General features: G+C 43.4%; 1 protein-coding gene across 2 annotated transcripts in view; it reads right to left on the bottom strand.

Annotated features, from left to right (window-relative positions):
- LOC128696230 (insulin receptor-like) overlaps window positions 1-20,802 on the bottom strand; it is a 442,718-nt gene that overhangs the window by 12,027 nt on the left and 409,889 nt on the right. For both annotated transcript variants that reach the window (XM_070092553.1, XM_070092554.1), the window contains exon 22: window positions 1,050-1,346. In XM_070092553.1, coding sequence (XP_069948654.1) covers window positions 1,050-1,346 — 297 coding nt within the window. The remainder of the gene's footprint in view (window positions 1-1,049; window positions 1,347-20,802) is intronic.

Here is a 20,802-nt window from a genome sequence, read left to right as displayed (position 1 = left end):
AAAATCTTACAGGTTTAGCTCTTCACTCTGGATATGACCTTGGATATGACCTGGATATGATGACCTTGATGAAGGGATTACGAGTGACATGAGTAAGTTTGCTGATGATACAAAGATAGGTCGTATAATTCACTCTGAGGAGGATAGCAACGAACTCCAGGACGATTTGAACAAATTAATGTCTTGGTCTGAGAAATGGCAGATGAAGTTTAATGTGGATAAGTGTAAGGTACTTGCCCTTGGTAATGAAAATAACCCTCGAAGCTATAATCTAGGTGAAGTAGAGCTTGATTATACAGAATGTGAAAAGGACTTGGGTGTCATGGTAAGTAGAAACCCGAAGCCAAGACAGCAGTGCCTTAGTGTGCGCAACAAGGCCTACATATTACTTGGATTTATCTCAAGAAGTATAAGTAACAGAAGTCCAAAAGTTATTTTACAGCTCTATACATCACTAGTGAGGCCTCATTTAGATTATGCTGCTCAGTTTTGGTCCCCTTACTACAGGATGGACATAGACTCATTAGAGAACATACAGAGAAGAATGACTAAAATGATTTACTGTGTAAGGAACCTCCCGTATGAAGATAGACTTAAAGCCTTAAATCTCCACTCTCTGGAGAGGCGTAGAATGAGGGGAGATATCATTGAAGTGTATAAGTGGATGACGGGCATAAACAAGGGAGACATTAATAAAGTACTGAGGGTGTCGAACCAGGTAAGAACCAGGAATAATGGATTAAAGTTGGATAAATTTAGATTTAGAAAGGACATAGGTAAGTACTGGTTTTCTAACAGAGCTGTAGATGCGTGGAACAGTCTTCCCAGTGGGGTGATAGAGGCTAGGACCTTGGGTACCTTTAAGAAGAGACTGGACAAATATATGAGTGGGAGGGGCTGGGTTTGATTGGTGTCATCGGGTACGGGAGTTATTACTTGGGTAGCTTTAGACAGAGGTCGTTTTGATAAGGACCTGCCTCGCATGGGCCAGTAGGCCTTCTGCAGTGTTCCTCCATTCTTATGTTCTTATGTTCTTATAACTGACTTACCAGGTCGTCTTCTCCAGCTGTGTCGTCGTCAGTATCTGGACCGTTGTCGTGGTAGTAATGCTGGTGGTTGTTATGGTTGTGCGGGAGGTAGGGAGGCAGGGAGGTGGAAAAGGTTTGGAAGGGAGGGAGGGAGGCAGAGAAGGATTGGAAAGGAGGGAGGGAGGCAGAGAAGGAGTGTTCTGCCTCAGCATCCTCCTGGCTGGGGTTGAGGGAGCCGCTGGCGATGAACCCCTCATCGTCACTTTCAGAGTCGCAGCAGCTGGCGCTGTGGAAGTATGACACCCGCTGGAAGAACTCCTGTAGGAACAGTGGGTCAACAGTCACTCACTCGTATAAATGAGAAATTACACACACAATGTGATGACAATAATGCAATATGTAGTTTATGACCTTGTATTATAAGACGTCTCGTCTTGCCAGGCACTTTTTTCAAATCATTCTGTGTGATTTGGCTGTGCTGGGTTTACGTACAATCAGCTGGGTAAATCTTCGGTTATGGACATTGGTGAGACTCCGAGTTTGTGAAATGATATTGATAGTGTTGATTAAAGCTGAGTCTAAATGAATTGATTTCAGATTAGTAAAATCACGTTCTTGTAGTTTTGGTTGGCTTATAGACCTTTGTACAAGTGGAAAGTCATGTTAGTCACGTTTGTAACTCTGGAGGACAAACTGAACCCTTTGAGATCAAGTTGAAGCTTAATACAGACATCTCATGTTACACTAACAGTGTACTGATAAACTGGATTGTGTAGTGTCCAGGTAATGTATCCTTCTACTCTCCCAGGTACTTAGGTCTTGTTATATTGTGTTTTCCCTGTAGGTATGACTGTGAACATTAAAATGGTATAAAATACCGACAGATTGTTAGGTAAGACACATATGCAACAGTTAGGTATCTTTATTTCGAAACGTTTCGCCTACACAGTAGGCTTCTTCAGTCGAGTACAGAAAAGTTGATAGGACAGGATGGAGCCTTTATATAGTGCCAGGAGGTGAGACGTAGGTTGCTTTGGGAGGGCAGGTCCCTCTCAAACCCAGCCGTTCTCACTAGTAGAGGTCGAAGTTGATGGTCTGTACCAAGATACCCTTGTGTTGCAGTGTCTGACAGAATGAACATTAAAATGGTATAAAATACCGACAGATTGTTAGGTAAGACACATATGCAACAGTTAGGTATCTTTATTTCGAAACGTTTCGCCTACACAGTAGGCTTCTTCAGTCGAGTACAGAAAAGTTGATAGGACAGGATGGAGCCTTTATATAGTGCCAGGAGGTGAGAACGGCTGGGTTTGAGAGGGACCTGCCCTCCCAAAGCAACCTACGTCTCACCTCCTGGCACTATATAAAGGCTCCATCCTGTCCTATCAACTTTTCTGTACTCGACTGAAGAAGCCTACTGTGTAGGCGAAACGTTTCGAAATAAAGATACCTAACTGTTGCATATGTGTCTTACCTAACAATCTGTCGGTATTTTATACCATTTTAATGTTCATTCTGTCAGACACTGCAACACAAGGGTATCTTGGTACAGCCCATCAACTTCGACCTCTACTAGTGAGAACGGCTGGGTTTGAGAGGGACCTGCCCTCCCAAAGCAACCTACGTCTCACCTCCTGGCACTATATAAAGGCTCCATCCTGTCCTATCAACTTTTCTGTACTCGACTGAAGAAGCCTACTGTGTAGGCGAAACGTTTCGAAATAAAGATACCTAACTGTTGCATATGTGTCTTACCTAACAATCTGTCGGTATTTTATACCATTTTAATGTTCATTCTGTCAGACACTGCAACACAAGGGTATCTTGGTACAGCCCATCAACTTCGACCTCTACTAGTGAGAACGGCTGGGTTTGAGAGGGACCTGCCCTCCCAAAGCAACCTACGTCTCACCTCCTGGCACTATATAAAGGCTCCATCCTGTCCTATCAACTTTTCTGTACTCGACTGAAGAAGCCTACTGTGTAGGCGAAACGTTTCGAAATAAAGATACCTAACTGTTGCATATGTGTCTTACCTAACAATCTGTCGGTATTTTATACCATTTTAATGTTCATTCTGTCAGACACTGCAACACAAGGGTATCTTGGTACAGACCATCAACTTCGACCTCTACTAGTGAGAACGGCTGGGTTTGAGAGGGACCTGCCCTCCCAAAGCAACCTACGTCTCACCTCCTGGCACTATATAAAGGCTCCATCCTGTCCTATCAACTTTTCTGTACTCGACTGAAGAAGCCTACTGTGTAGACGAAACGTTTCGAAATAAAGATACCTAACTGTTGCATATGTGTCTTACCTAACAATCTGTCGGTATTTTATACCATTTTAATGTTCATTCTGTCAGACACTGCAACACAAGGGTATCTTGGTACAGACCATCAACTTCGACCTCTACTAGTGAGAACGGCTGGGTTTGAGAGGGACCTGCCCTCCCAAAGCAACCTACGTCTCACCTCCTGGCACTATATAAAGGCTCCATCCTGTCCTATCAACTTTTCTGTACTCGACTGAAGAAGCCTACTGTGTAGGCGAAACGTTTCGAAATAAAGATACCTAACTGTTGCATATGTGTCTTACCTAACAATCTGTCGGTATTTTATACCATTTTAATGTTCATTCTGTCAGACACTGCAACACAAGGGTATCTTGGTACAGACCATCAACTTCGACCTCTACTAGTGAGAACGGCTGGGTTTGAGAGGGACCTGCCCTCCCAAAGCAACCTACGTCTCACCTCCTGGCACTATATAAAGGCTCCATCCTGTCCTATCAACTTTTCTGTACTCGACTGAAGAAGCCTACTGTGTAGGCGAAACGTTTCGAAATAAAGATACCTAACTGTTGCATATGTGTCTTACCTAACAATCTGTCGGTATTTTATACCATTTTAATGTTCATTCTGTCAGACACTGCAACACAAGGGTATCTTGGTACAGACCATCAACTTCGACCTCTACTAGTGAGAACGGCTGGGTTTGAGAGGGACCTGCCCTCCCAAAGCAACCTACGTCTCACCTCCTGGCACTATATAAAGGCTCCATCCTGTCCTATCAACTTTTCTGTACTCGACTGAAGAAGCCTACTGTGTAGGCGAAACGTTTCGAAATAAAGATACCTAACTGTTGCATATGTGTCTTACCTAACAATCTGTCGGTATTTTATACCATTTTAATGTTCATTCTGTCAGACACTGCAACACAAGGGTATCTTGGTACAGACCATCAACTTCGACCTCTACTAGTGAGAACGGCTGGGTTTGAGAGGGACCTGCCCTCCCAAAGCAACCTACGTCTCACCTCCTGGCACTATATAAAGGCTCCATCCTGTCCTATCAACTTTTCTGTACTCGACTGAAGAAGCCTACTGTGTAGGCGAAACGTTTCGAAATAAAGATACCTAACTGTTGCATATGTGTCTTACCTAACAATCTGTCGGTATTTTATACCATTTTAATGTTCATTCTGTCAGACACTGCAACACAAGGGTATCTTGGTACAGACCATCAACTTCGACCTCTACTAGTGAGAACGGCTGGGTTTGAGAGGGACCTGCCCTCCCAAAGCAACCTACGTCTCACCTCCTGGCACTATATAAAGGCTCCATCCTGTCCTATCAACTTTTCTGTACTCGACTGAAGAAGCCTACTGTGTAGGCGAAACGTTTCGAAATAAAGATACCTAACTGTTGCATATGTGTCTTACCTAACAATCTGTCGGTATTTTATACCATTTTAATGTTCATTCTGTCAGACACTGCAACACAAGGGTATCTTGGTACAGACCATCAACTTCGACCTCTACTAGTGAGAACGGCTGGGTTTGAGAGGGACCTGCCCTCCCAAAGCAACCTACGTCTCACCTCCTGGCACTATATAAAGGCTCCATCCTGTCCTATCAACTTTTCTGTACTCGACTGAAGAAGCCTACTGTGTAGGCGAAACGTTTCGAAATAAAGATACCTAACTGTTGCATATGTGTCTTACCTAACAATCTGTCGGTATTTTATACCATTTTAATGTTCATTCTGTCAGACACTGCAACACAAGGGTATCTTGGTACAGACCATCAACTTCGACCTCTACTAGTGAGAACGGCTGGGTTTGAGAGGGACCTGCCCTCCCAAAGCAACCTACGTCTCACCTCCTGGCACTATATAAAGGCTCCATCCTGTCCTATCAACTTTTCTGTACTCGACTGAAGAAGCCTACTGTGTAGGCGAAACGTTTCGAAATAAAGATACCTAACTGTTGCATATGTGTCTTACCTAACAATCTGTCGGTATTTTATACCATTTTAATGTTCATTCTGTCAGACACTGCAACACAAGGGTATCTTGGTACAGACCATCAACTTCGACCTCTACTAGTGAGAACGGCTGGGTTTGAGAGGGACCTGCCCTCCCAAAGCAACCTACGTCTCACCTCCTGGCACTATATAAAGGCTCCATCCTGTCCTATCAACTTTTCTGTACTCGACTGAAGAAGCCTACTGTGTAGGCGAAACGTTTCGAAATAAAGATACCTAACTGTTGCATATGTGTCTTACCTAACAATCTGTCGGTATTTTATACCATTTTAATGTTCATTCTGTCAGACACTGCAACACAAGGGTATCTTGGTACAGCCCATCAACTTCGACCTCTACTAGTGAGAACGGCTGGGTTTGAGAGGGACCTGCCCTCCCAAAGCAACCTACGTCTCACCTCCTGGCACTATATAAAGGCTCCATCCTGTCCTATCAACTTTTCTGTACTCGACTGAAGAAGCCTACTGTGTAGGCGAAACGTTTCGAAATAAAGATACCTAACTGTTGCATATGTGTCTTACCTAACAATCTGTCGGTATTTTATACCATTTTAATGTTCATTCTGTCAGACACTGCAACACAAGGGTATCTTGGTACAGACCATCAACTTCGACCTCTACTAGTGAGAACGGCTGGGTTTGAGAGGGACCTGCCCTCCCAAAGCAACCTACGTCTCACCTCCTGGCACTATATAAAGGCTCCATCCTGTCCTATCAACTTTTCTGTACTCGACTGAAGAAGCCTACTGTGTAGACGAAACGTTTCGAAATAAAGATACCTAACTGTTGCATATGTGTCTTACCTAACAATCTGTCGGTATTTTATACCATTTTAATGTTCATTCTGTCAGACACTGCAACACAAGGGTATCTTGGTACAGACCATCAACTTCGACCTCTACTAGTGAGAACGGCTGGGTTTGAGAGGGACCTGCCCTCCCAAAGCAACCTACGTCTCACCTCCTGGCACTATATAAAGGCTCCATCCTGTCCTATCAACTTTTCTGTACTCGACTGAAGAAGCCTACTGTGTAGGCGAAACGTTTCGAAATAAAGATACCTAACTGTTGCATATGTGTCTTACCTAACAATCTGTCGGTATTTTATACCATTTTAATGTTCATTCTGTCAGACACTGCAACACAAGGGTATCTTGGTACAGACCATCAACTTCGACCTCTACTAGTGAGAACGGCTGGGTTTGAGAGGGACCTGCCCTCCCAAAGCAACCTACGTCTCACCTCCTGGCACTATATAAAGGCTCCATCCTGTCCTATCAACTTTTCTGTACTCGACTGAAGAAGCCTACTGTGTAGGCGAAACGTTTCGAAATAAAGATACCTAACTGTTGCATATGTGTCTTACCTAACAATCTGTCGGTATTTTATACCATTTTAATGTTCATTCTGTCAGACACTGCAACACAAGGGTATCTTGGTACAGACCATCAACTTCGACCTCTACTAGTGAGAACGGCTGGGTTTGAGAGGGACCTGCCCTCCCAAAGCAACCTACGTCTCACCTCCTGGCACTATATAAAGGCTCCATCCTGTCCTATCAACTTTTCTGTACTCGACTGAAGAAGCCTACTGTGTAGGCGAAACGTTTCGAAATAAAGATACCTAACTGTTGCATATGTGTCTTACCTAACAATCTGTCGGTATTTTATACCATTTTAATGTTCATTCTGTCAGACACTGCAACACAAGGGTATCTTGGTACAGACCATCAACTTCGACCTCTACTAGTGAGAACGGCTGGGTTTGAGAGGGACCTGCCCTCCCAAAGCAACCTACGTCTCACCTCCTGGCACTATATAAAGGCTCCATCCTGTCCTATCAACTTTTCTGTACTCGACTGAAGAAGCCTACTGTGTAGGCGAAACGTTTCGAAATAAAGATACCTAACTGTTGCATATGTGTCTTACCTAACAATCTGTCGGTATTTTATACCATTTTAATGTTCATTCTGTCAGACACTGCAACACAAGGGTATCTTGGTACAGACCATCAACTTCGACCTCTACTAGTGAGAACGGCTGGGTTTGAGAGGGACCTGCCCTCCCAAAGCAACCTACGTCTCACCTCCTGGCACTATATAAAGGCTCCATCCTGTCCTATCAACTTTTCTGTACTCGACTGAAGAAGCCTACTGTGTAGGCGAAACGTTTCGAAATAAAGATACCTAACTGTTGCATATGTGTCTTACCTAACAATCTGTCGGTATTTTATACCATTTTAATGTTCATTCTGTCAGACACTGCAACACAAGGGTATCTTGGTACAGACCATCAACTTCGACCTCTACTAGTGAGAACGGCTGGGTTTGAGAGGGACCTGCCCTCCCAAAGCAACCTACGTCTCACCTCCTGGCACTATATAAAGGCTCCATCCTGTCCTATCAACTTTTCTGTACTCGACTGAAGAAGCCTACTGTGTAGGCGAAACGTTTCGAAATAAAGATACCTAACTGTTGCATATGTGTCTTACCTAACAATCTGTCGGTATTTTATACCATTTTAATGTTCATTCTGTCAGACACTGCAACACAAGGGTATCTTGGTACAGACCATCAACTTCGACCTCTACTAGTGAGAACGGCTGGGTTTGAGAGGGACCTGCCCTCCCAAAGCAACCTACGTCTCACCTCCTGGCACTATATAAAGGCTCCATCCTGTCCTATCAACTTTTCTGTACTCGACTGAAGAAGCCTACTGTGTAGGCGAAACGTTTCGAAATAAAGATACCTAACTGTTGCATATGTGTCTTACCTAACAATCTGTCGGTATTTTATACCATTTTAATGTTCATTCTGTCAGACACTGCAACACAAGGGTATCTTGGTACAGACCATCAACTTCGACCTCTACTAGTGAGAACGGCTGGGTTTGAGAGGGACCTGCCCTCCCAAAGCAACCTACGTCTCACCTCCTGGCACTATATAAAGGCTCCATCCTGTCCTATCAACTTTTCTGTACTCGACTGAAGAAGCCTACTGTGTAGGCGAAACGTTTCGAAATAAAGATACCTAACTGTTGCATATGTGTCTTACCTAACAGGTATGACTGTATTATTACTGATTTTGGAAGATTTGCTTTTTCTGATTATGGTTTCTTAGCATGACTGTCTTCTTGTGATAGCTGTTATACACATTGTCTGATTCTTTCTTCTCAATATGTCACTCTGTTTAGTGTTCGGATTAAGATTAATTCTGCTATATCTCCTGTTTTGTTTGTAGACAGTTTGATATATGATTACAAAATTCTTTCTTTTAGGAAAGATTTCCTTCATGTAAGGTTATCTGATTTTCATAATATAACTACACTGGATGGAAATTACAATAATTATTATAATCTAACGGATACATAATTTAATTGTAAATTTCCCTGTACATCTAGATGCGCTAGACTCTTCAGTAGATACATAAATTTTCATTAAAATTTATGTAAAGTAAAAGGACACAAGTGCAACTAATGTGACATTTATTGTGGCAACGTTTCGCTCTCCAGGAGCTTTATCAAGCCATTACAAACAATACATGGACACAGAGGGTATATAAAGGCTCAGAGTGAGGTGAATACTAGTGAGGTACCATTTCGATGTTCACTAGTGGTAGTAGTAGTAGTAGTAGTAGTAGTAGTAGTAGTGGTAGTGACAAAAGTAATACAATATGGTAGAGCAATTGATTCGTACATGAGTAAAAGGATATAAAAGCTCATCTTAAACACTCAGGCGACCTTCTCAACCGCATCCGTAACCTCTCCATCCGTAACAAGAAACTAAGCAGTTTGGATGTGACTTCCCTCTTCACAAAAGTACCTACCAAAAAAGCCATCGAGGTTCTACGACGTAAAGTCAACCAGGACCTTAATCTTCCTTTACCTCCCGGAGATTTTGTTGACTTGATTGAACTCTGTGTTAACTTCAACTGTTTTTCCTTCAATAACAAGCTCTACAAACAAACCTACGGCATGGGAATGGGGTCCCCAATAAGTGCCGTCCTAGCCAACTTATACATGGAACACCTAGAGTCCGAACACTTCGCCAACATCATCCCTTCAAGCGTCACTTGGTTACGTTACGTGGACGATGTCCTCGTAATAACTCCAAAACGTTTTGATGTACGGGATCTTCAGGCAAGGCTCAACGCAGTTGAACCAGCGATTCAGTTTACACTAGAAGAAGAGTCCAATGACAAGCTACCTTTCCTCGACGTCCTCATTCACAAAGTAGACAACAACCTAAGATTTCAAGTTTATCGGAAGCCCACCAATAAAAATGATCTCACACACTTCTATTCCAGTCAAGATACCAAGACCAAAAGAGGCATCATCATCGGGTTTTTCCTAAGAGCATACCGAATTTGTAGTCCTGAGTTTCTTGACGAGGAATGTACTTACATTCACCAAACATTCACTGAGTTACAATTTCCTTCTTTTTTCATCAAAGACTGCAAGAAAAGAGCTCTTCAGATCATCAATTCTCCACGCATCAACACCGCTCCCAACAAAGTTATAATTCTTCCCAACAGCCAGGTTGCACTAAACGTCTCAAAAGTACTTTCACAAGCTAACACCAGAGTCGCCATCGCTTCTACCACTTCAATAAAGGATCTAACCAGGACAAAACCCAAGCACCACGAACCAGTCAATGCAGGAGTTTACACTATACCCTGTGGAGGCTGTGACAAGATCTACGTAGGTGAAACAGCAAGAAACCTCGACACCCGCCTCAATGAACACATATACGCATGTAGGAACGACAACTTAAACAACGCCTGTGTACAACACCGAAATTCCACCAATCATCTTATGAAATTCAGAGACGCCCAATTAGTGATAAAAGAAACTAATTTCCGCACACGCAAGTGCCTTGAATCAGCACTGATCGCTGTTTCAAATACAATTAAACAAAACAACGGCAGCTTCACCATCTCCGAAGTCTTAGCAAGAATCCTCCTGAAAACAGTAAACCCTGCCATCACATAGTCTCTCCTGTTATACTACACAAAGCACAGAGAGTGAACACTGAAACAACCTGCCTCATTCCAGTTTATATTTGTCCAACCTATTTTTATGTTACCCAAGTAATAGCTTTTATATCCTTTTACTCATGTACGAATCAATTGCTCTACCATATTGTATTACTTTTGTCACTACCACTACTACTACTACTACTACTACTACTACCACTAGTGAACATCGAAATGGTACCTCACTAGTATTCACCTCACTCTGAGCCTTTATATACCCTCTGTGTCCATGTATTGTTTGTAATGGCTTGATAAAGCTCCTGGAGAGCGAAACGTTGCCACAATAAATGTCACATTAGTTGCACTTGTGTCCTTTTACTTTACATATTGTCGGTAATTCTACCAACTTTATTACATTAAAATTTAATATAAGAGAATACTTCATCTATGATGGCATGTGTACAAATTAAAAACAAAAATTAAATTCCTATGACTAATATAAACTTTGAGAAATACCTGTAATAAAGGTCAAAGTTGCACGTCCCATTTGTTTTTCCAGATATTCCATGCCTGCAGATACCTAAGGCATAGAATTTACATAGGTCTGATTTTGATTTGGCTTGGTTTCTCGTACTGCATTACCTACTGCGTGTTTTTCTGTCTCTTTATTATCTTCAGCACTTGCGCTAACAATGGTGCTTTCACAAGTATTTTCTGGTATTTTATCTTCTCTAATCCTTGGGGCATCCCCTTGTTTACTATCTCCGGTGGGTTTTGCATGTCCTTGTCTTTACCTGCTTCCCCAGAAGAGCTTGTTACACCCTTTTGTCCATTTTAAGTAGACAATTTCTACTTTTGATATTGTTGCTATTTCACTTAATATTATATTCAGGAGTAATTCCATTAGTAGCTAAAATGGATTTACTCGACTTTATAATATTGTCTGGTCGTATTACTTAGCTTTGTACATAGGTAGGTTATTTAATTAGTCCAAACTGCTGGTGCGACCAGTAGGTGTTTTGAGCTGCTCAACCCCTGCTCCGACCGAGTCAAAGTTGGCTGGTAAAGCCTTAATTTGTTCAGTTCATACCTTCCTCTGGACCAGGAAGAGTCTAGGGAAATATCCGCCTCTAAACCACCATTCGCCTTCCTAGAAAATACCGGGAATTTTCGGAAACTCATTGCTAAGACTTACCTCGTTTGGAGAAGGCAGTTGAGAAACTCTTAAAGAAAGTGAAACCAAGTGAGCAAGCCTCTGTGTTGTAGAGGGCTTATCACAGAGTGAACCCTATGTAAGAGCTATCAATGTGGTGTTCAAGTTTTTAAGCAACACCTGTGCCTGTACATATACTGATATTTCCTGTCTCAGAGCCATTTGTAAATACTTAACCTAGTACTGTGATGTTTTAATGAGGAGTGGGATAAGTGTTCTACTCATTGTGCAAAATATGAAAAAGTGGATTTAAGTGGTTATTATGGTTATTAATAAATTAAATAGAAACCAAGAAAATTCATTTTCCTGTACAAGTGAAGACCCCAAGAAGTGCTAAGTTTGTTAGTTTGTTACGAAAAGCACTATAACCCAGGGACCAACTGGCTATGTTCATAACAGAGCTCCTGTCTTCCTCTGAGCCACCAACTTTCATTTCTTTATTCTTACAGTTACTGTCTACCAGGACAGGACAGCATGTATCAGGGGCAATAGCACCATTTGGCCCAGTCCTTTTATTTGCCCATCTGTTATAGAATGCTGTTAGGTTCTCTATCAAGGCTGTTTGGATGTTTCCATCTTTTTATTCCAATGTGATTTTTTCCACAGTTGATTCTCATTTGGGCCTAACCAAAAACTTCCCTAGTTTAATATCTCCTGCAGATGATTCCTTAATATATGCACAAGATGCGTGGGCCCATTTTCTCAGAAGTTACATGTAATCCATGCAGAAGCCTGTTTGTTGCTGCAGTTGCAAGCTATACAGAGTTTCGTGTGTATCTACCGCTGCTTGCAGTAACTATTTGGGTGCTTGATAAGGGTGCCTAAAACTCCATTAGCTTATGAATCCGGCGAGAGAATACCTTCTTTCTCAACTAATCTGCTTGGGTCTCAAGGGCACCTAGAAAAACTCTGTCAGCATTTGAATCCAATCATTCATTCACTTATTTTTGGACGAATTTGGTCAGTGGATCACTTATTTTTGAACGAATCCAGTCGGTGGTTTTGGACTAGCTCATGAAAGCACTACTGGAATATTATTTAACAGAGTAATATGTGCTCAGTTTGATACAAAAAATATAACTTGCGTGCCGGAGAAACCGGTGACTTATGGCAGTTCCTACTTTATAAAGAACGGCCGGTGACCTTTGGCACCCTTTTTTACAACCTCAAGTTTTGGGCACTTACAGATCACTGTATTTAACTTCTCTAGATAGTTTCCACCTCCACCACATCATACGCTATTGTATCACTATTGTTGACTACGGTAGAGAGACTGGTGAAGATTACTGCAAGAATATTTGCTTTCTGTTGTGTATAATGCGACCACTGCCAACTACACACTGTGTATATTGCGACCACTACCAACTACACACTGTGTATATTACGACCTCTACCAACTACACGTCGTGTATATCACGACCGCTGCCAACTACACACTGTGTATATTACGACCTCTACCAACTACACACTGTGTATATTACGACCTCTACCAACTACACGTCGTGTATATCACGACCGCTGCCAACTACACACTGTGTATATTACGACCTCTACCAACTACACACTGTGTATAATATAACCACTGCCAACTACATAATGTACGTATTTCCACAAGTAACTGAATATTTCTCGTATTTCAATAAAAGAAAAATTTTCAAAACTTCCTCACTCTACAACACTAAGTACCATTTTGTTACTGTTATTATCTGTGGCAACACTGTTGTTGTGTTGCTGCATCCACTGACATCTCTACACTGCTGTTGTGTTGCTGCATCCACTGACATCTCTACACTGTTGTGTTGCTGCATCCACTGACATCTCTACACTGCTGTTGTGTTGCTGCATCCACTGACATCTCTACACTGTTGTGTTGCTGCATCCACTGACATCTCTACACTGTTGTTGTGATGCTGCATCCACTGACATCTCTACACTGTTGTTGTGTTGCTGCCTCCACTGACATCTCTACACTGTTGTTGTGTTGCAGCATCCACTGACATCTCTACACTGTTGTTGTGATGCTGCATCCACTGACATCTCTACACTGTTGTTGTGTTGCTGCCTCCACTGACATCTCTACACTGTTGTTGTGATGCTGCATCCACTGACATCTCTACACTGTTGTTGTGATGCTGCATCCACTGACATCTCTACACTGTTGTTGTGTTGCTGCATCCACTGACATCTCTACACTGTTGTTGTGTTGCTGCATCCACTGACATCTCTACACTGTTGTTGTGTTGCTGCATCCACTGACATCTCTACACTGTTGTTGTGATGCTGCATCCACTGACATCTCTACACTGTAGTTGTGTTGCTGCCTCCACTGACATCTCTACACTGTTGTTGTGTTGCTGCATCCACTGACACCTCTACACTGTAGTTGTGTTGCTGCATCCACTGACAACTCTACACTGTAGTTGTGTTGCTGCATCCACTGACATCTCTACACTGTTGTTGTGATGCTGCATCCACTGACATCTCTACACTGTTGTTGTGATGCTGCATCCACTGACATCTCTACACTGTTGTTGTGTTGCTGCATTCACTGACATCTCTACACTGTTGTTGTGTTGCTGCATCCACTGACATCTCTACACTGTTGTTGTGATGCTGCATCCACTGACATCTCTACACTGTTGTTGTGATGCTGCATCCACTGACATCTCTACACTGTTGTTGTGTTGCTGCATTCACTGACATCTCTACACTGTTGTTGTGTTGCTGCATCCACTGACATCTCTACACTGTTGTTGTGATGCTGCATCCACTGACATCTCTACACTGTTGTTGTGTTGCTGCATTCACTGACATCTCTACACTGTTGTTGTGTTGCTGCATCCACTGACATCTATACAGTGTTGTTGTGTTGCTGTATCCACTGACATCTCTACACTGTTGTTGTGTTGCTGCATCAACTGACATCTCTACACTGTTGTTGTGTTGCTGCATCCACTGACATCTCTACACTGTTGTTGTGTTGCTGCATTAACTGACATCTCTACACTGTTGTTGTGTTGCTGCATCCACTGACATCTCTACACTGTAGTTGTGTTGCTGCATCCACTGACATCTCTACACTGTTGTTGTGATGCTGCATCCACTGACATCTCTACACTGTTGTTGTGTTGCTGCATCCACTGACATCTCTACACTGTTGTTGTGTTGCTGCATCCACTGACATCCCTACACTGTTGTTGTGTTGCTGCATCCACTGACATCTCTACACTGTAGTTGTCTTGCTGCATCCACTGACATCTCTGCACTGTAGTTGTGTTGCTGCATCCACTGACATCTCTACACTGTTGTTGTGATGCTGCATCCACTGACATCTCTACACTGTTGTTGTGTTGCTGCATCCACTGACATCTCTACACTGTTGTTGTGTTGCTGCATCCACTGACATCTCTACACTGTTGTTGTGTTGCTACATCCACTGACATCTCTACACTGTTGTTGTGATGCTGCATCCACTGACATCTCTACACTGTTGTTGTGTTGCTGCATCCACTGACATCTCTACACTGTTGTTGTGTTGCTGCATCCACTGACATCTCTACACTGTTGTTGTGCTGCTGCATCCACTGACATCTCTACACTGTTGTTGTGTTGCTGCATCCACTGACATCTCTACACTGTAGTTGTGTTGCTGCATCCACTGACATCTCTACACTGTTGTTGTGTTGCTGCATCCACTGACATGTCTACACTGTTGTTGTGTTGCAGCATCCACTGACATCTCTACACTGTTGTTGTGTTGCTGCATTAACTGACATCTCTACACTGTTGTTGTGTTGCTGCATCCACTGACATCTCTACACTGTTGTTGTGTTGCTGCATTAACTGACATCTCTACACTGTTGTTGTGTTGCTGCATCCACTGACATCTCTACACTGTAGTTGTGTTGCTGCATCCACTGACATCTCTGCACTGTAGTTGTGTTGCTGCATCCACTGACATCTCTACACTGTTGTTGTGATGCTGCATCCACTGACATCTCTACACTGTTGTTGTGTTGCTGCATTCACTGACATCTCTACACTGTTGTTGTGTTGCTGCATCCATTGACATCTCTACACTGTTGTTGTGTTGCTGCATCCACTGACATCTCTACACTGTTGTTGTGATGCTGCATCCACTGATATCTCTACACTGTTGTTGTGTTGCTGCATCCACTGACATCTCTACACTGTTGTTGTGTTGCTGCATCCACTGACATCTCTACACTGTTGTTGTGTTGCTGCATCCACTGACATCTCTACACTGTTGTTGTGATGCTGCATCCACTGACATCTCTACACTGTTGTTGTGTTGCTGCATCCACTGACATCTCTACACTGTTGTTGTGTTGCTGCATCCACTGACATCTCTACACTGTTGTTGTGTTGCTGCATCCACTGACATCTCTACACTGTTGTTGTGTTGCTGCATCCACTGACATCTCTACACTGTTGTTGTGCTGCTGCATCCACTGACATCTCTACACTGTTGTTGTGATGCTGCATCCACTGACATCTCTACACTGTTGTTGTGTTGCTGCATCCATTGACATCTCTACACTGTTGTTGTGTTGCTGCATTCACTGACATCTCTACACTGTTGTTGTGTTGCTGCATCCACTGACATCTCTACACTGTTGTTGTGTTGCTGCATCCACTAACATCTCTACACTGTAGTTGTGTTGCTGCATCCACTGACATCTCTACACTGTTGTTGTGTTGCTGCATCCACTAACATCTCTACACTGTTGTTGTGTTGCTGCATCCACTGACATCTCTACACTGTTGTTGTGTTGCTGCATCCACTGACATCTCTGCACTGTAGTTGTGTTGCTGCATCCACTGACATCTCTACACTGTTGTTGTGATGCTGCATCCACTGACATCTCTACACTGTTGTTGTGTTGCTGCATCCACTGACATCTCTACACTGTTGTTGTGTTGCTGCATCCACTGACATCTCTACACTGTTGTTGTGTTGCTGCATCCACTGACATCTCTACACTGTTGTTGTGTTGCTGCATCCACTGACATCTCTACACTGTTGTTGTGTTGCTGCAATCACTGACATCTCTACACTGTTGTTGTGTTGCTGCATCCACTGACATCTCTACACTGTTGTTGTGTTGCTGCATCCACTAACATCTCTACACTGTAGTTGTGTTGCTGCATCCACTGACATCTCTACACTGTTGTTGTGTTGCTGCATCCACTGACATCTCTACGCTGTTGTTGTGTTGCTGCATCCACTGACATCTCTACACTGTAGTTGTGTTGCTGCATCCACTGACATCTCTACAATGTTGTTGTGTTGCTGCATCCACTGACATCTCTACACTGTTGTTGTGTTGCTGCATCCACTGACATCTCTACACTGTAGTTGTGTTGCTGCATCCACTGACATCTCTACACTGTTGTTGTGTTGCTGCATCCACTGACATCTCTACAATGTTGTTGTGTTGCTGCCTCCACTGACATCTCTACACTGTTGTTGTGTTGCTGCATCCACTGACATCTATACAGTGTTGTTGTGTTGCTGTATCCACTGACATCTCTACACTGTTGTTGTGTTGCTGCATCCACTGACATCTCTACACTGTTGTTGTGTTGCTGCATCCACTGACATCTCTACACTGTTGTTGTGTTGCTGCATCCACTGACATCTCTACACTGTAGTTGTGTTGCTGCATCCACAGACATCTCTACACTGTTGTTGTGTTGCTGCATGCACTGACATCTCTACACTGTAGTTGTGTTGCTGCATCCACTGACATCTCTACACTGTTGTTGTGATGCTGCATCCACTGACATCTCTACACTGTTGTTGTGTTGCTCCATCCACTGACATCTCTACACTGTTGTTGTGTTGCTGCATCCACTGACATCTCTACACTGTTGTTGTGTTGCTGCATCCACTGACATCTCTACACTGTAGTTGTGTTGCTGCATCCACTGACATCTCTACACTGTTGTTGTGATGCTGCATCCACTGACATCTCTACACTGTTTTTGTGTTGCTGCATCCACTGACATCTCTACACTGTTGTTGTGTTGCTGCATCTACTGACATCTCAACACTGTTGTTGTGTTGCTGCATCCACTGACATCTCTACACTGTAGTTGTGTTGCTGCATCCACTGACATCTCTACACTGTTGTTGTGATGCTGCATCCACTGACAACTCTACACTGTTGTTGTGTTGCTGCATCCACTGACATCTCTACACTGTTGTTGTGTTGCTGCATCCACTGACATCTCTACACTGTTGTTGTGTTGCTGCATCCACTGACATCCCTACACTGTTGTTGTGTTGCTGCATCCACTGACATCTCTACACTGTAGTTGTGTTGCTGCATCCACTGACATCTCTGCACTGTAGTTGTGTTGCTGCATCCACTGACATCTCTACACTGTTGTTGTGATGCTGCATCCACTGACATCTCTACACTGTTGTTGTGTTGCTGCATCCACTGACATCTCTACACTGTTGTTGTGTTGCTGCATCCACTGACATCTCTACACTGTTGTTGTGTTGCTGCATCCACTGACATCTCTACACTGTTGTTGTGTTGCTGCATCCATTGACATCTCTACACTGTTGTTGTGTTGCTGCATCCACTGACATCTTTACACTATTGTTGTGATGCTGCATCCACTGACATCTCTACACTGTTGTTGTGTTGCTGCATCCACTGACATCTCTACACCGTTGTTGTGTTGCTGCATCCACTGACATCTCTACACTGTTGTTGTGTTGCTGCATCCTCTGACATCTCTACACTGTTGTTGTGTTGCTGCATTCACTGACATGTCTACACTGTAGTTGTGTTGCTGCATCCACTGACATCTCTACACTGTTGTTGTGTTGCTGCATCCACTGACATCTCTACACTGTTGTTGTGTTGCTGCATCCTCTGACATCTCTACACTGTTGTTGTGTTGCTGCATCCACTGACATCTCTACACTGTTGTTGTGTTGCTGCATCCACTGACATCTCTACACTGTTGTTGTGTTGCTGCATCCACTGACATCTCTACACTGTTGTTGTGTTGCTGCATCCACTGACATCTCTACACTGTTGTTGTGTTGCTGCATCCACTGACATCTCTACACTGTTGTTGTGTTGCTGCATCCACTGACATCTCTACACTGTTGTTGTGTTGCTGCATCCACTGACATCTCTACACTGTTGTTGTGTTGCTGCATCCACTGACATCTCTACACTGTAGTTGTGTTGCTGCATCCACTGACATCTCTACACTGTTGTTGTGATGCTGCATCCACTGACATCTCTACACTGTTTTTGTGTTGCTGCATCCACTGACATCTCTACACTGTTGTTGTGTTGCTGCATCTACTGACATCTCAACACTGTTGTTGTGTTGCTGCATCCACTGACATCTCTACACTGTAGTTGTGTTGCTGCATCCACTGACATCTCTACACTGTTGTTGTGATGCTGCATCCACTGACAACTCTACACTGTTGTTGTGTTGCTGCATCCACTGACATCTCTACACTGTTGTTGTGTTGCTGCATCCACTGACATCTCTACACTGTTGTTGTGTTGCTGCATCCACTGACATCCCTACACTGTTGTTGTGTTGCTGCATCCACTGACATCTCTACACTGTAGTTGTGTTGCTGCATCCACTGACATCTCTGCACTGTAGTTGTGTTGCTGCATCCACTGACATCTCTACACTGTTGTTGTGATGCTGCATCCACTGACATCTCTACACTGTTGTTGTGTTGCTGCATCCACTGACATCTCTACACTGTTGTTGTGTTGCTGCATCCACTGACATCTCTACACTGTTGTTGTGTTGCTGCATCCACTGACATCTCTACACTGTTGTTGTGTTGCTGCATCCATTGACATCTCTACACTGTTGTTGTGTTGCTGCATCCACTGACATCTCTACACTGTAGTTGTGTTGCTGCATCCATTGACATCTCTACACTGTTGTTGTGATGCTGCATCCACTGACATCTCTACACTGTTGTTGTGATGCTGCATCCACTGACATCTCTACACTGTTGTTGTGTTGCTGCATCCACTGACATCTCTACACTGTTGTTGTGTTGCTGCATCCACTGACATCTCTACACTGTTGTTGTGTTGCTGCATCCACTGACATCTCTACACTGTTGTGTTGCTGCATCCACTGACATCTCTACACTGTTGTTGTGTTGCTGCATCCACTGACATCTCTACACTGTTGTTGTGTTGCTGCATCCACTGACATCTCTACACTGTTGTTGTGTTGCTGCATCCACTGACATCTCTACACTGTTGTTGTGTTGCTGCATCCACTGACATCTCTACACTGTAGTTGTGTTGCTGCATCCACTGACATCTCTACACTGTTGTTGTGATGCTGCATCCACTGACATCTCTACACAGTTGTTGTGTTGCTGCATCCACTGACATCTCTACACTGTTGTTGTGTTGCTGCATCCACTGACATCTCTACACTGTTGTTGTGTTGCTGCATCCACTGACATCTCTACACTGTAGTTGTGTTGCTGCATCCACTGACACCTCGACACTGTTGTTGTGTTGCTGTATGCACTGACATCTCTACACTGTTGTTGTGTTGCTGCATCCACTGACATCTCTACACTGTTGTTGTGTTGCTGCATCCACTGACATCTCTACACTGTTGTTGTGTTGCTGCATCCACTGACATCTCTACACTGTAGTTGTGTTGCTGCATCCACTGACATCTCTACACTGTTGTTGTGTTGCTGCCTCCACTGACATCTCTACACTGTTGTTGTGTTGCTGCATCCACTGACATCTATACAGTGTTGTTGTGTTGCTGTATCCACTGACATCTCTACACTGTTGTTGTGTTGCTGCATCCACTGACATCTCTACACTGTTGTTGTGTTGCTGCATCCACTGACATCTCTACACTGTTGTTGTGTTGCTGCATCCACTGACATCTCTACACTGTTGTTGTGTTGCTGCCTCCACTGACATCTCTACACTGTTGTTGTGTTGCTGCATCCACTGACATCTATACAGTGTTGTTGTGTTGCTGTATCCATTGACATCTCTACACTGTTCTTGTGTTGCTGCATCAACTGACATCTCTACACTGTTGTTGTGTTGCTGCATCCACTGACATCTCTACACTGTTGTTGTGTTGCTGCATCCACTGACATCTCTACACTGTTGTTGTGTTGCTGCATCCACTGACATCTCTACACTGTAGTTGTGTTGCTGCATCCACTGACATCTCTACACTGTTGT

This window comes from Cherax quadricarinatus, chromosome 39 (genome assembly GCF_038502225.1).
Source record: "Cherax quadricarinatus isolate ZL_2023a chromosome 39, ASM3850222v1, whole genome shotgun sequence".
NCBI classification, from domain to species: Eukaryota; Metazoa; Arthropoda; class Malacostraca; order Decapoda; family Parastacidae; genus Cherax; species Cherax quadricarinatus.
The sequence above is the reverse complement of the archived record's forward strand: the minus strand, read 5'-3'. Positions and strand labels throughout refer to the sequence as shown.